At 34.7% G+C, this 17,345-nt stretch overlaps 1 protein-coding gene across 1 annotated transcript in view; it reads left to right on the top strand.

Moving 5' to 3' along the window:
- The window catches only part of LOC145260673 (cell division control protein 42 homolog), a 67,420-nt gene extending 51,872 nt beyond the window's left edge, over positions 1 to 15,548 (top strand). Inside the window, exon 3 of the mRNA XM_080119030.1 lies at positions 8,730 to 15,548. Coding sequence (XP_079975156.1) covers positions 8,730 to 9,206 — 477 coding nt within the window. The 3' untranslated portion in view covers positions 9,207 to 15,548. The remainder of the gene's footprint in view (positions 1 to 8,729) is intronic.
- The last annotated feature ends 1,797 nt before the right edge of the window (positions 15,549 to 17,345 follow it).

Raw genomic sequence — 17,345 nt, 5'->3', positions numbered from 1 at the left:
ATCAAAATATCATATTTAAGCTTATTTTACGACTTGACAATGTCGGGCAGCTTTAATTTATGAAGTTCGATGTAATCACAGAACATATAACAAATAAATGATAAAAGTCTATGTTCCAAATTTCAAGATGTTGACCATCTTATCGTTTATTTCCTTAAGTTGACATGCACAATTCCTGACAGCACCCGTTTCGTAGCGCAAAGTCATTCATTTAATTATATCAATCAATGAATCTAGTCTGCCCCGAGGTCGATAGTTTCTATTTCTGATTGGTGTTGGTTGATAAGTGCTATTTCTTCTGAAGAGTTAAGGGCAGAATAGATTCATTGTTTGATATAAAAATTAAATGAATGATTTTGCGCTACGAAACGGGTGATATCAAGGATTCTGAATATCAACGTACTTAAAGAAGTAAATTGTAAGATGGTCAACATCATGAAATGTGGAATATAGACTTTTGTTATTTAGTTATATATAACTACGGGTTAACTAGTATTGCTACCTGAGGTGATATTTCTTTTGGTTAAGGTAAATAATAAACTATTCCTATCTTCATATTTTTTGGGTTCGTCGGAATACTGTTCTCATCTTCAGTGATTTTCACAACGTTTCGGTTGATGTAACCTCCGACCTTCTTCAGGTGTATCTTGTCAAACTTGAGAATGTTTCTGTCGAACTCGGGAATTTGGAACCCTTTATTTAGCGTGCCCTTGTTCCGTCAGCCATGACTGGATAGAGGTCTTAAGTAATTCGCAATTGTATTGTCCGGCGAAGTGGTTAGAATACTTGGAAAAAATTATAAAAGTTATATTCTCTTGAACGCTGAAGATTCAATCATCAGTGTGTGCGACCAAAAAATAAAAATGCCAATTACTAAGAACCTCTTATCCAGTCATGGCTGACGGAACAAGAGCACGCTACCCCCGTGAAGAGAATACAGGGTTCCGCTCGAAATTCCGTCCAAATTCCCGAGTTCGACAAGATACACCTGAAGAAGGTCGGAGGTTACATCGACCGAAACGTTGTGAAAATCACTGAAGATGAGAACAGTAGTCCGATGAATCCAAATAATACGAATAACCAATCCTCATCTCAAAAAATTCAGAAACGTTATTCCTATCTTGAGTGTTAGGGTTAGGTTTATTTCTGGTGACTGTTAATCGACTGCGATGCTATTAGTAAGCGTTTTAAGAACATGTTTTTGTTGGTATTCCCCCCACCCCCACCCCACCGGGATGGACGACAGACCACAAGCCACAGGAATTTCGATCTCTTCCCACGACAATAGTTTTTTTATGTGTTATCTTTTTTTTTTTTTTTTTTTTTAGGCCGTATTTAGGGGATGGTTTGCGTTTGTGGTTAGCTGGGGTCGACCGTCTCCAAAGTCGACATACTGACAAAGTCTGATTTTGACCGTCGATCTTTAAATAAACACAGGATTCACCTTAATGTTTTCTTTTTACAGGGGGAGGGGGCAATAAAATAACCCGATTTTTGACTTACCTACTTCAAGCAAGTAATATTCTCATTAAAAAAAAAAAAAACACTCCTTAACCCTAACCCCCTGCTTTTTTTTTCTGTAGGGTACAAGAATTCGACTTTGGTCACCTTAATTCAAACAGTTAGTAATGCCTATTAAGAGACGCTCCCTCGAAGATTCCTACGAGGTAAAGAATTTCGATCTGGGTGGGTGAGATCGTTAGGTGGCAGTAAGGAGTGTCCATTCAGTAAGCTCATTTGTAGGGGTGCAAGAATAGCATTCCCACATGAAACTTGACTGACCAACCGACACATCAAGTTTCTGAAGGTCGCATCTAAAAAAATAAATAAAATAAAAACGCGACACATTAATGATCGTCGTAGAGTACGATTTTCCTATTTACTTGCCTCCCCACGAGGGCAAAGTTAGACACAATGTCGGTTTTTAATGTGGGAGAAATCCAGCTCTCAAAAACGAGGCATCTAGATAAAATCAAATAAAAATTGTCTCAGTCTAAGAATTCTTCTCCACTGATCGAGGACAGAAAAGGTGAAGTGTGGTATCAGAACAGATACTACACTTTGCACATTTAGATTTTACTATATCTTTACAAAATGTTCTGATCGGAAGATAAATTTTCAATGTTTTTGTGTGTGTGTGTCCCCGTCCGTCCGTCAAACCTTCCCTGACTCCTTTCTGTATGGAATATAAAAATAGTTATATTTCGCAGATTATATCACTAGACTAGTGTAGACTTATGATAACTTTCCTCTTTTCTTTCCTTCTTTATTTCTTTCGATTCTTTCTCTGTTCTTTTTTCTTTTTCACCTTTTTTCCTTTTCCTTTTTCCCCTTCTCCTTTTTCCCCTTCTCCTTTTTCCCCTTCTCCTTTTCCCCCCTTCTCCTTTTTCTCCCCCTTCTCCTTTTTCTCCCCCTTCTCCTTTCTCCCCCTTCTCCTTTCTCCGCCTTCTCCTTTCTCCGCCTTCTCCTTTCTCCGCCTTCTCCTTTCTCCGCCTTCTCCTTTTTCTCCCCCTTCTCCTTTTTCCCCCTTCTCCTTTTTCCCCATTTTCCTTTTCCTTTTTCCTCTTATTCTTTCTCTTTTCCTTTTTCTTTTTCCTTTCTTTTTTTTCGTTTTGCTTTTTCATTTTTTTTCCTTCTATTTTTTCTTTCTTTCTATTTATTTCTTTTATTTCTTCCTTTCATCTCTTTTTCTTTTCTATTTTCTTCGTTTTTTTTTGTTTTGTTTTTTTGCCTTTCTTGGTCTTTTTTTCATGCATTTTCGAATTTTCTTTCCTTTTCCAGCGTTTGATTTTAAAAAATATATGAAGTTTATGTACGGCACCTTATTGCAGTTTACGAAATATGCCGACGATATACCAACGTTTCTATCTCTAAACTTCTATACGTTTTTTTTTTTTATATTAATGCTTCAGAATTAGTTTAGGAATGAATCTTGTACACACGAATACATAAATACACAATAACTTTTTAAAGATCGAAATAGAACCCAATCTATCAAATCGGAATAGAGCAGAATCAAGACGGCAGGTTTTGGACAAGCAATGGGTTTGATATCCTTTCAGATAAGATTTGAAACTTGGTCGAGCATCTGTTAAAGAATTCCAGACAGAGCAGAGAAAGACTAACACTATCTCTGTGAGAAAAGAGTTGCGATTATTGCATTTCACATATTGCAGAATCGCTTTTGCACTTCCTTTCGACAAGAGAATGATTTGAGCAGCACTAAATGAACATTACTAAACCCATAAATAAACTGCATTTTTATCCAATTCTCACCATTCAAGTATGCCATGGTATGTATCGGTACTAAGCAGGTTTGTTTAGTGGAAAGGTGCATGGTTTCACTCGGACTACTTAGATCGCCATAATTCCGTCCTCCGACTCTTTGGATCGCTATAATTCCGTCCTCCGACTCTTTGGATCGCTATAATTCCGTCCTCCGACTCTTTGGGTAGCCAAAATTCCGTCCTCTGACTCTTTGGATCGCCAAAGTTCCGTCTCCTGACTGCTCGGATTGCCATAATTCCGTCCCCCGACTGCTCGGGTTGCCATAATTCCGTCCCCCGACTGCTCGGGTTGCCATAATTCCGTCCCCCGACTGCTCGGGTTGCCATAATTCCGTCCCCCGACTGCTCGGGTTGCCATAATTCCGTCCCCCGACTGCTCGGGTTGCCATAATTCCGTCCCCCGACTGCTCGGGTTGCCATAATTCCGTCCCCCGACTGCTCGGGTTGCCATAATTCCGTCCCCCGACTGCTCGGGTTGCCACAATTCCGTCCCCCGACTGCTCGGGTTGCCACAATTCCGTCCCCCGACTGCTCGGATTGCCACAATTCCGTCCCCCGACTCTTTGGATCGCTAAAATTCCAACTCCAGTTCTTTATTTATAAGCCTTTCACTATTCAAACCGTTTGTTGATTTTGTAATTAAAAAAAATAAAAAAAAAGTAAAAATCTAACTGACTCACAACATTCTTACGACTCCAAACACAACTTTTTCCAGAACCTTTGACTCGTTGTAAAGACCTGTTGTGCAACAAGTACTCCTGCTAATAAAATAAAATAATCTGAAAACTAAAGTCAAATTAAAACGAATTATGACGGAATTTTTGCGATCCGAGGAATCCGAGTCGAACCATACACCTTCCCACTCAACAAACTTAAATACTGATACATATCGTGACATTTAAACAAGGTAAAAGAGAAAAAAGAAAACTCGAAATATTTTTTTTCATTTGTTGTCCGCCATATTGCTTTGTTTTCTTTTTCGCTCGACGCACCTTGTCAGGTAAAATAAAAAAAATAAAAACCTTTCATCGAGCCGCCGACCGGATGTGACACGCCTGACTCACCCAACCAAGTTGATGACGCACAAAAGAACGCGACATCTTTACAGTAACCTGTACCTATATCTGTGCATTTCCTAGTGTCTCGGGACAGGTTCTTAGGAATGAGTCAAACGAGAACACTTCCAATGATAAAACTCTAAAATACTTCAAAGCAAACAAAATCAAACACCTGCTAAAAATAGAGATGATGCAACTGAAGTTTTCTTTTTTCTTTTTTACAATGGAGTGACCACTTATCAAGGTCCGAAGGCCATCCAAGGTTAATGGTTAATCAATGTAAGATGGTCGTGTAGTAATTGTGAATGTTGTAGATTGGGTAGAATTTGAATTATTTTAGTGGAAGAACTTGTTTACATTGGACTTGAAGGCTATCCACTTCTAGCCAATCTACAGTATTAAGAATGACTACACTACCAACTTACATTCATTAACCTTCATAAGGTTTTTCTAAGAATCAACACACGTTGTGAAGTTTCAGTCGCAAAGGAGGCCAAAACACAGAATAGGAAATATTAGGTTGGTGCAAAAATAATGTCGTTTTTTATCAAATATATTTTAAGCCCCCCTCTTTGGATAGAGCACTGTCGTAAATAATCTCACTCGTTACTTAATTGGCTGAAAATGCGAAGCTCGTTGTTTGTTTACGAACAGGCGATTTGAGCACTGTAAAAGTGGTGGCGAGTGTCTATTTAAATAGATATTCCGACGAGTTATTTACGGGCGTGGATTCCATGGTCGAGTGGGAGAACTGCCGACTATCAACACGACGGTTCTAGGTTCAATCCTTGGCTTGGGATAGATGTTAGTCCAGCGGCACTGATGAGTTGTGATACAACGAAACAGGACTGTATGTCGATGACTACAAATATATATATATATATATATATATATATATATATATATATATATATGATAAAGACGAAATTATTTTTGCACCAACCTAATAACTCTAACTGGCTTTTTCTTTGTAGCAATATCCACAGACGAGCAAGGAAAGGAAAGAAACTTTGTTCATGGAATCTGATTAGATTTATGCTCAGAGTAGGGTGGGATTGTTGATAGTGGTTGTAGGTAGTTGAGTGTTTTTGTGAAAGCTGCTGCCATATCTGGGCAAAACAGCCTATCCAGCCTTGACAGAGTACAAAATAGACTTTGTGGCTTAGTGGGGGATGCCCTTTTCTCTTCCCTGCAACCTCTCTCCCACAGAAGAGACGTTGCGAGCCTATCTTTGTTTTATCGTTATTTCCATGGCAGGTGCTCGTCTGAGCTCCAATCTCTGGTCCCCCCCCTCGCCAATCTTTTACGAAAAACACCCGTCTAGCTGAATCCACTGTCAAAAACTTTCCCCACTTTTTATCTATGTCTAAATCAAAACGTAGATTCCATGAACAAAGCTTCTTTCTTAGAACTGCACGCCTGTGGAACTCTGTTCCGTCTGCCTGCTTCCCTCCTGACTACAACTTGGATGTCTTCAAGTTCAACGTAAACAAATTCCTGATGAACCGCCCCCTTAAGTAGACACTTTATTAAATCTCCACACTAACGTACTGTACTTGTAATAACCCTTATCCCTGAGTGGCTTCCAGGCCTTGATAAGTGGTGACCACCTTGTAAAAAAAAAAAGTTTGGTAAGAGGAGGAACCACAGATTGGAGTTCAGCCGAGCACTTGCCATGAAAATAACGATAAAGTAGAAACGGGCTCACGTGTCTTCTGTGGGAAAGAGGTTGCAGGGAAGAGAAAAGGGCATCACCTACTAGGTTTTGACGCAAAGAAAAACCCGCATATGCTTAAAATAGAGATGATACAACTGAAGGGATTTTTTATATAGGGGAGTCACCCTTTATCAAGGCTCGAAAGCCACTCGAGATTAAGTGTGTAACATAGCACAGATGCGCAGATCTAAAGGTATACAAAATGACGTTACCGATAAAGAAAAAAGACTATAAAAAAGATAAAGAATGATCATATGATAGATGTGTGGAGCAAGGAACGAGATAACGTTCGAGATCTCGTTCTAGATCACGGCTGTAACAATGAGGAAATGAATGCTCCTATTTACTTGGCTCTCCATGAGGGCAAAATTAGACACAAGGTCGGTTTTTAATGCGGGAGGAAAAACAAAACAGGGACTTGCCCAGGGTGACGAAAATAAAGCTTCCAGCCACGGTGATGGTCTTTGGTGTGGTTTCAAGTGAGGGTCATATCATGCCATCTTCAAAGTCGGCTTGAAAGACAACACCAAAGTGTATCTGGATGTGCTCAAGAATGTGGCGATCTCCTGGTGTAATCAGGTGGCCGCTAACAAACCTTGGGTGTGGCAGCAGGACTCGGCACCGACCCACAAGTCCAAAGAGACTCAGGCTTGGCTTCAGAAGGAGTGCTATGACTTTGTACCTGTCTCTCACTGCCCTCCCTCCTCCCCCAACCTGAACCACAGCCACGGAGATATATACTCTCTCGGTAGCCGTACCTGAACACGCTGAACTACTTCGTTTGGTCATACATTGAGAAGTCATTTTTTGAGTTTTTATAACAAAATAATAACCTTTGTAATAAAAATTTGTTTATGAACATTTTTTTTTTTTAATAAAACATCAAAAGTTGGGATTTTTTTTTTTTTTTTTACATCAAACAAAAATAGAGCTGTTAGAAAAAGTATTCATGAACTGTTTATTTTTCCAATGAGATTCTGTTTAAAAAATATTTCTGAACTGTTTTTGTTTTGTTTGATTAAAACAAAACAGTTCATAAACATATTATTGGGGGGGGGGGTCATAAATATATTTTTAAAAAAAAACTTTGGGTGTGGCAGCAGGACTCGGCACCGACCCACAAGTCCAAAGAGACTCAGGCTTGGCTTCAGAAGGAGTGCTACGACTTTGTACCCTTCTCTCACTTGCCCCTCCCTTCCCCTGACCTGAACCCACTGGACTACTTCATTTGGTCATATGTCGAGAACATCACCAACATGACCTCCCACAACATCAAAGCCAGTCTGATCACCGCCATCCGCCAAGTATTTGCCGAGCTCCCACCAGTGCTTGTGGAAAGGCATGCTCCCAGTTCCAGACTCGTATTGATGCGGGGATTGAAGCTGAAGGCGGCTACATTGAATAGATGTCAGCTCTACTACATAATAAAGTTACCTGAATTGATTTGTTTTTTCAATAAAAGTTTTAAAATAAAACTTTAGTTTTGTTTTCTTTAGGGCGACAAATTTATCGTTCCACCATTTCTTTTCAGAAATGGAAAAATCAAAAGCCTTACAAAAAACTTAATGCGTTTAGCTTTAAAATGGCACCACTTTCACCTTACTACCATTCATAGTTAAGCAGATATGAGGACTTGAAATGGTTACAAGACTTTTGGAACATGCTGTGTTATATGACCACAATCTTGCATCTCTGTGCTAATTTTATAAGGACTTCAACGGACTGTGCTTCCACAAATTTACTGCACTTGTGCCCCCCCCCTCTCATCGTAGATACCTCCGACCAATTAAGCAAACAAAAAAAATACCTTTCCTAAATACTTTTTACACGAAAAGCTTCTTTCCTCAAATCGCTTGCCTTTGGAATTCATTCCCTGCTCCTTGTGTGAAGATGAAGAAATTGTCATTTAATGTTGTCAAACATTTTGCCGTCCAACTCCGCTGGAAGTAAATACTAGATTCATTGGGAAATGCATTCTAAACACGTGTTCTCTGCTTGCCGTTTAGCCATAAGAAATACAAAAGAAAACCTCTGTAAGTCATGCGGTTGCTAGCGACTTCCGTTCTAGGATCACCTGTGATCCTTAAGTGTTGCTCAAACGTTTTATCGAAACTTCCGGTCACTTCGTGTAACACGCCTTGTTTGAGAGCGTAAGATTTTGAATTTGGAAATAGGAATTTAAACCAATTAGTCTAATTAACCCTAACCCTAACCCCCATTTCTCCGCTGTGAAACAATTAGCATCATGTTATTAGCGACAGATCTTCAGTTATTTTTGTCGAAACAGTTAATTTCAAAGATAACCATGACCATAATTATAGGGTGGTCGCTAGAAAAGCGGGAAATTTGAAGGTCAGCTTAGATCATGAATAAAATGTGTGATTGCTATTTTTTGATTCGTTCTTTTGTTGTCGAGCTTGGATTTCTTGGTTAAGATACTGCAGTGAAGTGCACGGACGACATTTTGAGTATCTATGAGTATAATTTAACATTTGTCTTTGAAAAACTTTGTAAAAAATTATTTTTTATAAAAATAAATCGTTGTTTGACAAATTTCCCGCTTTTCTAGCAACCACCATGTAGTTTGATTTTGAAATCTGACTGATGCATTTTTGGAAATGTTAACAAAATCCTTTTAACGCTTTTTCTTTTCTCTCTTAATTTCAGGACGACTTCGACTCCCTCCGTCCCCTTTGCTACCCGAACACGGATGTCTTCCTCATCTGCTTCAGTGTTGTCTCCCCTTCATCATTTCACAATGTTCTGGACAAATGGCTGCCCGAGGTTCGCCAGCATTCACCCAAGGCGCCCATCATTCTCATCGGGACACAGTGTGACCTTCGAAACGATGTAAAAATATTGATCGAACTTGCGCGCTACAAAGAGGTCCCTGTTCCCGAGGAGGAGGCCCAAAGACTCGCGTGTCAAATGGACGTTCACTCGTATATAGAATGCTCGGCACTTACGCAGAAGAACTTGAAAGAGGTCTTCGATAGTGCTATTATCGCCTCGTTAGATTTGGCTAAGAACAATGCGGCTGCACAGTCGTCTTCGAACAGCAAGTCGAAATTAAAAAAGAACACTTCACATATCCCCCCTCATAAATGTAAAAAAGGCTGGAAAAAATATTGCTGCTTTCTTTAAAAGGTAGAAAAAAAAGACAATTTTTTTTTTTTTATATATGGTTCTGAATTTTTTAGATGAGGATCGATTATTCATATTATTTGAATTCTTTGGACTACTGTTTGCATCTTAAATTTTATTTGCTCAACGTTTCAGTCGATGTAACCTCCGATCTTCAATTGTACTTTGTCAAACTCGGAAATTTGCCCGAAATTTGGAACAGAACACTATTAAATCCGCAGAGTGTTATTTGCAAAAATTTTGGTCGATGTAACGTCCAATCTTCCTCAGGTGTACTTAAACTCGAGGAATCTGCACGGAATTTCGAACAGAACCCGTTATTTCATCCATGGGGTAGCATGTCCTCATTCTGTCAGCCATGACTGGGTAGAAGTCCTAAGTAATTTGCAGTTGTGATTTGGATGTCGCCTGCACTGAGGATTGAACCGTCAACCACAAGAAGATTGTCACTTTTACAACTTAATTTTACTAAGTGCTCTATCCATTGAGTCATGGATCCTTATGAACATATCAAAACTCCATGAAGCAAAAATCCTTCAAGAGGAGAACAGTGGTCCTAAGAATCTAAATAATACAATTAAAGGGGGGAGGGTTGAATGAATTTTTTTGTTTGTATTGCTGTACACACAGATTCGAAAAAGTTGTCAAAAAACAAATATATAACAAATAAATGTCATCAAAGGCAAGATAAGTTATTTTTCTACTTAACTGGATATGTTTTTAGTGTTTATATTTAATGTTACATGTTTATTCAGTTAGAAAAATAGTGTTTACAGATGTATTTGAAAATTACAAATGGCGCCAGACTCTCTGTTGAACACGGTAAGTTTGGGAAAATGAGTTAAAATAAAAAAAAACTATACAAAATACTGTTAAAACCCCACCCTATGTCACAGTAACATATATTGGGCGAGTTTCTAACAGTATTTTGTATAGTTTTTCCCAAACTTACTGTGTTCAACAGAGAGTCCAGCGCCATTTGCAAATTTCAAATACATCGGTAAACACTGTATGTTTTTGGAGCTGAATAAACATGTTACATTAAATAAAAACACTAAAACATTATCCAGTTAAGTAATAAAAAAGTAACTCGTCTTGCCTTTGATAACATTTTTGTTTTTTGACAACTTTTTTGAATCTATGTGTATAGTAAAACAAATCCGCCATATTTTTTTAAGGATGGTATGTCTGGTTTTATAAGGAGAAATCCTACATTTATTTCTTTCGCTATTTTTTTTTTTTAATTTGAAAATAAAATACAACTTTCTTTATCATGTGAATAATGACTAAGCGGCTGTGACGACGACTTATAAACAATGGTTGGATAAAATATTCTTCTGCAACAAAAAAAAAAAATGATTGAACAATTTTGAAAATAATCCTTCCAGATTAACAGGATTCGATACTTGACCTATGTGGAAATAATATTCTCGGCTTCAAGAATAACGGTTTGGAAAATTGTGACAAGAAAATATTTCCGGACAAAACGAAATATCTTACCAATTCCAAAAAAAAAAAAAAAATATATATATATATACTAAAATCTTGAAATCTGTTAAATTATAAAAAAATAATTTCTTGCAAATTCAAAAAAGATCATTCGATTTAATTGTCGGAATGATGTCAAAATGTCCGACAAATTTTAAATCAACTAAAAAAAAAAAAAAAAAAAAAAAGAAATCTGTAACAAAAATTAAAAAAAATAAATTATTGAACTATTTGGAAAGGTAGTAAGGTTTCAGTCAGACCAAAAGGATTCAATGTTTACCAACTGTGAAAAATTCTTACTGACATAGAAATAAACAAGGATCAAAGTACATACAGTATCAGTTCCGATATTAATAACTGAATTTTCCTCACATGTGTTTAACTCTGCCCTCGTGGGTAGGCTCGTAAAAACAGGTATCATAAAATGTGATCATTCGACCTTTGTGTTTAATGAGAAAAGTACTACTTCAATGTTGAATGCTGTTTTAAATTGAATCTGGACAGACCAATGTCAATGCTGTTTCAAGTGTAAGCCTGGTAGACCAATGGAGACGCTATTTCAAATTTAAGTGCATTGAGCCTGGCAGACCAATAGAAATGCTATTTCAAATTTAAAAGTGACAGACCAACGAAATTTGTATTTCAAAGTGTGAAAAGCTTGATAGATTAATGCAAATTTTATTTGAAACTTAAGCATGACAGATCAACACTAATTTTATTTAAAACTTAAGCGTGACAGACCAACGAACATTAAATAGTACAAAACGACTGACATCTCATGAAGACAATTATGCATATTTGAATTAAAATACGCCCATTAACATATGTTAACAATAGAAAATGGCTGATCGAAAGATGAGCCCCCTTTGTGGAGATTTATGGACGTTAAAACAACAAATAATTAAAAAAAAAAAAAAAAGAAATATTAAACTGCTTATAAAAAAACTAATGCCTTGATGAAACAAACAAAAAAAACTGTCAACATAACTTTAAAATAAAATGCTTCAATATTTTGGTGAAAAGTATGCAAACAAATTTTAAAAAAAAAAAAAAAAAAAAAAAAACGTGCTTGACCAACTGAGAAAATAAGTTTGCATAAAAACAGTTTAAAAACCAAGCAAATTAAAATATTTCTTTTTATTGAAAAACTATTTTTAAAAAAAACTTGGGACAATGCTTGATGAATTTGAATGTTCATCTAACAACTTGAAAAAGAGTTATTCCAACGAAATATTATTTGTTACCATTTTTTTTTTGTCTTGGGAAAGAGAGAAAGCAATTTAATTTGGTCTGATTCGATTTCATTTTGTTTTCAAAGTATGTTTCTATTATAAGTAAAAAAAAAAAAAAAAATGACCCAATATCCGGTAGCTCTTAATTCGACACAAAGTATCTTTTTAAAATGCATAAGTTACATTTTTTTTTATATAAATCAGTTGTAATTAAAAACAAGTAATTAATCCTTTTTTTTAATCACTTGCGGATTTTGCAGTATATGCAATAAAACGAAATAGTGGTATAAAAAAAACAAAAATATAACAAATAAATGTTACCAAAGGCAAGATAATTTACTCTTTTATCTTCCTGTATAACTTTTGTGCGATTTAGCATATTTTAAAACGTCAATTTAATTTAAAACACAAGTAGTACCGAGTTGGTAAATTAGGACGACAAGATGACCAAAATCAGACGTTCATCTGGAAAGTCTCGATAATCGCTTGAATCATAAAAATAAAACAAAATACTGATAGAAATTCGCCTACTAAATGTCATGGTGACTTTTAATGGGTGGATTTCTATCATTATTTTGTTTATTTTTTATTTTTGAGCAATTACCGACACTCCTAAGCGACAAGTTCTTGTCAGCCATCTTGTTGATTTAACTTACTAATTCGGCAGTAGTTGTTTTTTCGAACCGAATAAACATTTTAAAATACGTTAAAACACAAAAAATATCCAAGTAGGTAGAAGAGTAACTTATCTTGCCTTTGGTAACATTTATTTGTTATATATTTGTTTTTTGACCACTATTTCGTTTTGTTGTATATAGTGCAAAATTTCTAATCACTTTAATTGCTGCTAATATAACGAAAATATTGCACGCATGCACGCACACACACACACACCTATATAATTTTATGTGTCTATTTTTAGTATTTACTTAAGCAGTAATGGTATAGCACTAACCTTATGCAGGTTTAACAGGATTTCTCCAAAGGAGGAAGTTCCATGGGAATATGAAATTCACAAGCGGTCCCCAGTCGCATGTATATCCCCATAAGGGGAGATAAGACGTCAGGTTTTTGCAATTCTTGCAGGGAGATGTCGACGTCCTCCTACATACAGCGCCTGGAATTCCCAAATTGGTCAGCCATCTGGTACTAACCCGGCTCAACGTTGCTTAACTTCGGTGATCTAACGAGAACCGGTGTATCAGTGTGATTATGCCGTTACCTGAACAGTGCTCAATACACGAGTAGAGCTAGGTAGTAAGTTATGAAAATATATATGGCAATTAAGCTACGTAGAATTTTTTTTACATTTCTTCTTCGTGAGGATACGTCAAGCTATTGTTTTTTCATAATTTTTACAAAGAAGCAATAAAATTGCAAATAAATGGCACCAAACATTAATTTATTATAAACTGTTTAAAAATATTTAAACAAATTAGACATAGAAATAGCTGTGCTTGGAGTCTTTGCTCTCTACTATATGCACAATATTTTCAAAAGATTATGTTATAGGTTTAAATAACGAGCCATTTTTATTGTAATACTAGCTGCACATATCCGGCGTTGCCAAATAAAAAACAAATAGTGCCGGGCTGAGGGTTTAGTCACATACTATTTAAGATACAAAGAGTATCCTAAGTTGTTACGCTTTTTTTAAAGCTTAGGATTTTTGGAAGCATATAACGGTCATCTTCATCTCTGAAATTCAAACAGGGAATTAAAATCTCATATTTTAAAGGGAAATAATTCATAGATCAGATGAAAACGTACTTCCGTTTTGAAACACAGCTGATGTAGGTTTTACTAATAATTAAAAATAAAAAAAAACGTAAATTAAATTAAAAAAATAAATTGAATAAATCAACTTTATAGAATATTTCTAAATAGAATACTTAAAACGATTTTATTACTAATTTCCGTTAAAAATTCAGAGCTAATTATTAAAACAGATTTTCATTAATGAAATATGCAAATGAGATAACCTCTTGAATGTTGATTTCTTTTGAATAACTAGTATAAATAGAAATACTGTAGGAATGAATGTATGTTAGAGTCCGTTTTCAGTATTAAAATTTATCTGTGAAATACCTGTTGTATATATTAACCAAATTTTGAACGGAGAGACTGGAATAAAACTTTATTATAATAGATAAGCATGATAAATGCAAATAATTTTCACGTTAATCTAGATTATTATTATGGGTGTGGTTTACCATCCAGAGATTCGAAAAAGTATTCAAACAGCAAATATATAACAAATCAATGTTATCAAAGGCAAGATAAGTTACTCTTCTACCTAATTGAATAAGTTTTTAGTGTTTTTAATCACTTTAAAACGTTTATTCACTTCGAAAAACATAGTGCCGAGCGTTAGGCGAAAACAAGAAATGGCTGCGAATTCACACCTAAATATTTAAAGTTTTGAAAATGACTTAAAAATAAAACAAAATACTGTTAGAAACTCACCCAGTATATGTTACCGTGACATGTATTGAGTGGGTTTCTAAGAGTTTTTTTTTTATTTTTAAGTCATTTTCAAGATTTGAAATATTTAGGTGTGAATTCGCGGCCATTTATCTTGTTTCCACCTAACGCTCGGCACTGTTTTTTCGAAGTGAATAAACGTTTTAAAGTGATTAAAAACACTAAAAACTTGTTCTGGTGGAGAGGAGAATAACTTATCTTGCCTTTGATAACATTTATTTGTTATATTTTTGTTTTGTTTTTTTGTTTTGTTTTTTTTTTTGTTTGTTTTTTACCACTTTTTCGAACCTCTGGGGATTGTAAAGCATACCCATTCCCATTATTATTTGCAACAACGTTAGCGAATGCTTTGTGTCTGAACCCTTGAGAAAATACCGCCAGAAAAAAGGATCTATGTTCCTTAATGCGTCCATTCAATTTGCGCGTTTAATGATAGAAATGTTATTTCAAGCGTGACAGACAGGTAGACAAAAGTGAATACTTATGCAAAAAAAAAAAAAAAAGGGTGGGGGACAAAAATATTTCATAATTAAGAGTGATAGACCAATGAACATGCTGTTTCAATTTAAACTTAAAGCGTGATGTAGAGACTTCCGGAGAGAGAGGCTTTTTTTTTTTTTTTTTTTTTTTTTTTTTTCTTTTTTTTGGCGCGTCCAAGCTTCTATGTAAGATGTTTCTTTTCAATCTATGAGTTTAACGCTGAAAGTACCATTCCAGACAAGCATGCTTGAACGTTCGATCTACCGACTGAGAAGACATCTTTTTGTATAAATTGCCGGAGTATATTAAAAAAAAAAAAAGAGAGAGAGAGAGAGAGAAAAGATATACAAAAAAGTGGGTTTTCTTCGCTATTTGACTCACATTTAGTCACCTATTCATGCAGACTGAAAAAAAAAAATTGGTAATATGAATGATACTTGAAACGAAAATACCTGGATCATAGTGTAGTATCTGCTACGATGCTACACTCAAGTTAATTTGTCCTTTGTCAATGGAGAGGGAAACCTTTCTATACTAAGGCAATTCTATTTTTGCCTACTTCCAGAGTGCCCCCTTTTTGGTTAGCTGGTTTTCTCCCACATTAAAAATGACCTTGTGTCACATTTTGCTTTCGTGGGGAAGCAAATAAATACATACTTGAAACGAAAATAAGCAACAAAAAAAAAACTTCTCTAGAACGTCATGAATTACCTCCCCTTTAAATAACTCTCTAAAATAAAAAGGACCGAAAGAACATTAATGCGGGGACATTTTTTTTATTTACACAAAATGACGAGAAGTAAAAACTTTTGGTTTTCATAAGCTTAAAAAATTGACTAAAATAAAAACTATAAATAAAACATTCCTGCCAACACGTCTTTCAATACAACATGTGATTTCATTTCAATAAATTTGTATTTTTCAAACAACGTTTTGTTTTACTTTCTAATTTTTTTTTTCTTTTTTTTTTTTTAGTGCTTGTTGAGACAGTCAACAGATCGATTTTTTAAACATGTGATTAAAAAAAAACGTATTTCACGGGGAACTTGAACCCTGAATAAGCGTTTTTTTTGTTTTTTTTAATGACTGCTCCCTGAAAACGTGCGCGCAAAAGGTTTTCATTGGTTCATTTATCTTATTTTTTTTTATTTATTTCGTGCGTGTTTTTATTTTCTTTTATTTCTAATTTTATTTTAATTCAATTTTATTTATTTTTTGATAAATACTCAATAAACCAAATTTTTTTTCATAAATACTCAATAAACCAAATTTTTTTTCATAAATACTCAATAAACCAATTTTTTTTATAAATACTCAATAAGCCAAATTTTTTTCATAGATACTCAATAAACCAAATTTTTTTCATAGATACTCAATAAACCAAATTTTTTTCATAAATACTCAATAAACCAAATTTTTTTCTTAAATGCTCAATAAACCAAATTTTTTTCCTAAATACTCAATAAACCAAATTTTTTTCCTAAATACTCAATAAACCAAATTATAACTAAATTGTTACACATACTAAATGACAAAATTTTAGTAAAATATAAACGAATAATATTTATAATAAAATAAAATACGCACGAAATAAAAATTAAAAAATTTAATATAAAATGAAATAAAATAAAAACAAGCACGAAATAAAATAAATTTAATATAATTTCAAAAAATACAGACTTAAAATAAGTACACGAAAGTGACAGAAATTCAATGGATAAACCAATGAAAACCTTTTGCGCATGCGTTTTCAGGGAGCAGTCACTAAAAAAAAAGGTTATGCAGGGTCCAAGTCCCCATTGAAGTGCTAAAAAACAATAGTACTTAATTGTCATGTCAAAAATAGAAATATATCCACAAATGACGAAAATTCATCTAGTAGAACTCGATTTATACTGAAAAGTAATTTTTAAGGAAAATTGAAGGGAAATCGCATTTTTCCTATATGTTAACACCTTGAAGATTGCGAGTACAGGAGATATACTTATTACTCTTTCTGCCATTTTAATGGCTGACGTACTGTTTTAGACCATAATAATAGACTTTTTTTTAAAATAAAAACAATAGAAGTTGTTCGACTCAATGAATTTTCTTAATTATTGGATATATTATTACTTTCGACTTGGCAATTAAGTAAGTACTGTTGATACTGTTTTTGCTTAAAAATCACATATAAAAAAAAAATCGATCCGTCGACTTTATCTTAACAAGCACCTTTTTTATTTCTTAATTTGAAATTATAAATTGCATTTGTTTTACGGCACAAGTTCCTTTTAGATAACCGGAAGTGTTTTCCATAAATGAAGACAAAAAGAAAAAGAAGAGTTGTACCAGAGAAAAGGTGAGATAATCCAAAATCTAACAACTTTTAAGACTTTTTTCATTTTATTAAAGAAATTTTTCTTTTTCAAATAAAGTTATTGACAAAAATAATACAAGGTATATCATTTTCATG

The sequence above is a fragment of the Euprymna scolopes genome, chromosome 36, assembly GCF_053919585.1.
Source record: "Euprymna scolopes isolate OS-2025 chromosome 36, ASM5391958v1, whole genome shotgun sequence".
NCBI lineage: Eukaryota > Metazoa > Mollusca > Cephalopoda > Sepiida > Sepiolidae > Euprymna > Euprymna scolopes.
Note: the sequence above shows the minus strand (reverse complement) of the source record. Positions and strands in the feature narration are given on the sequence as shown.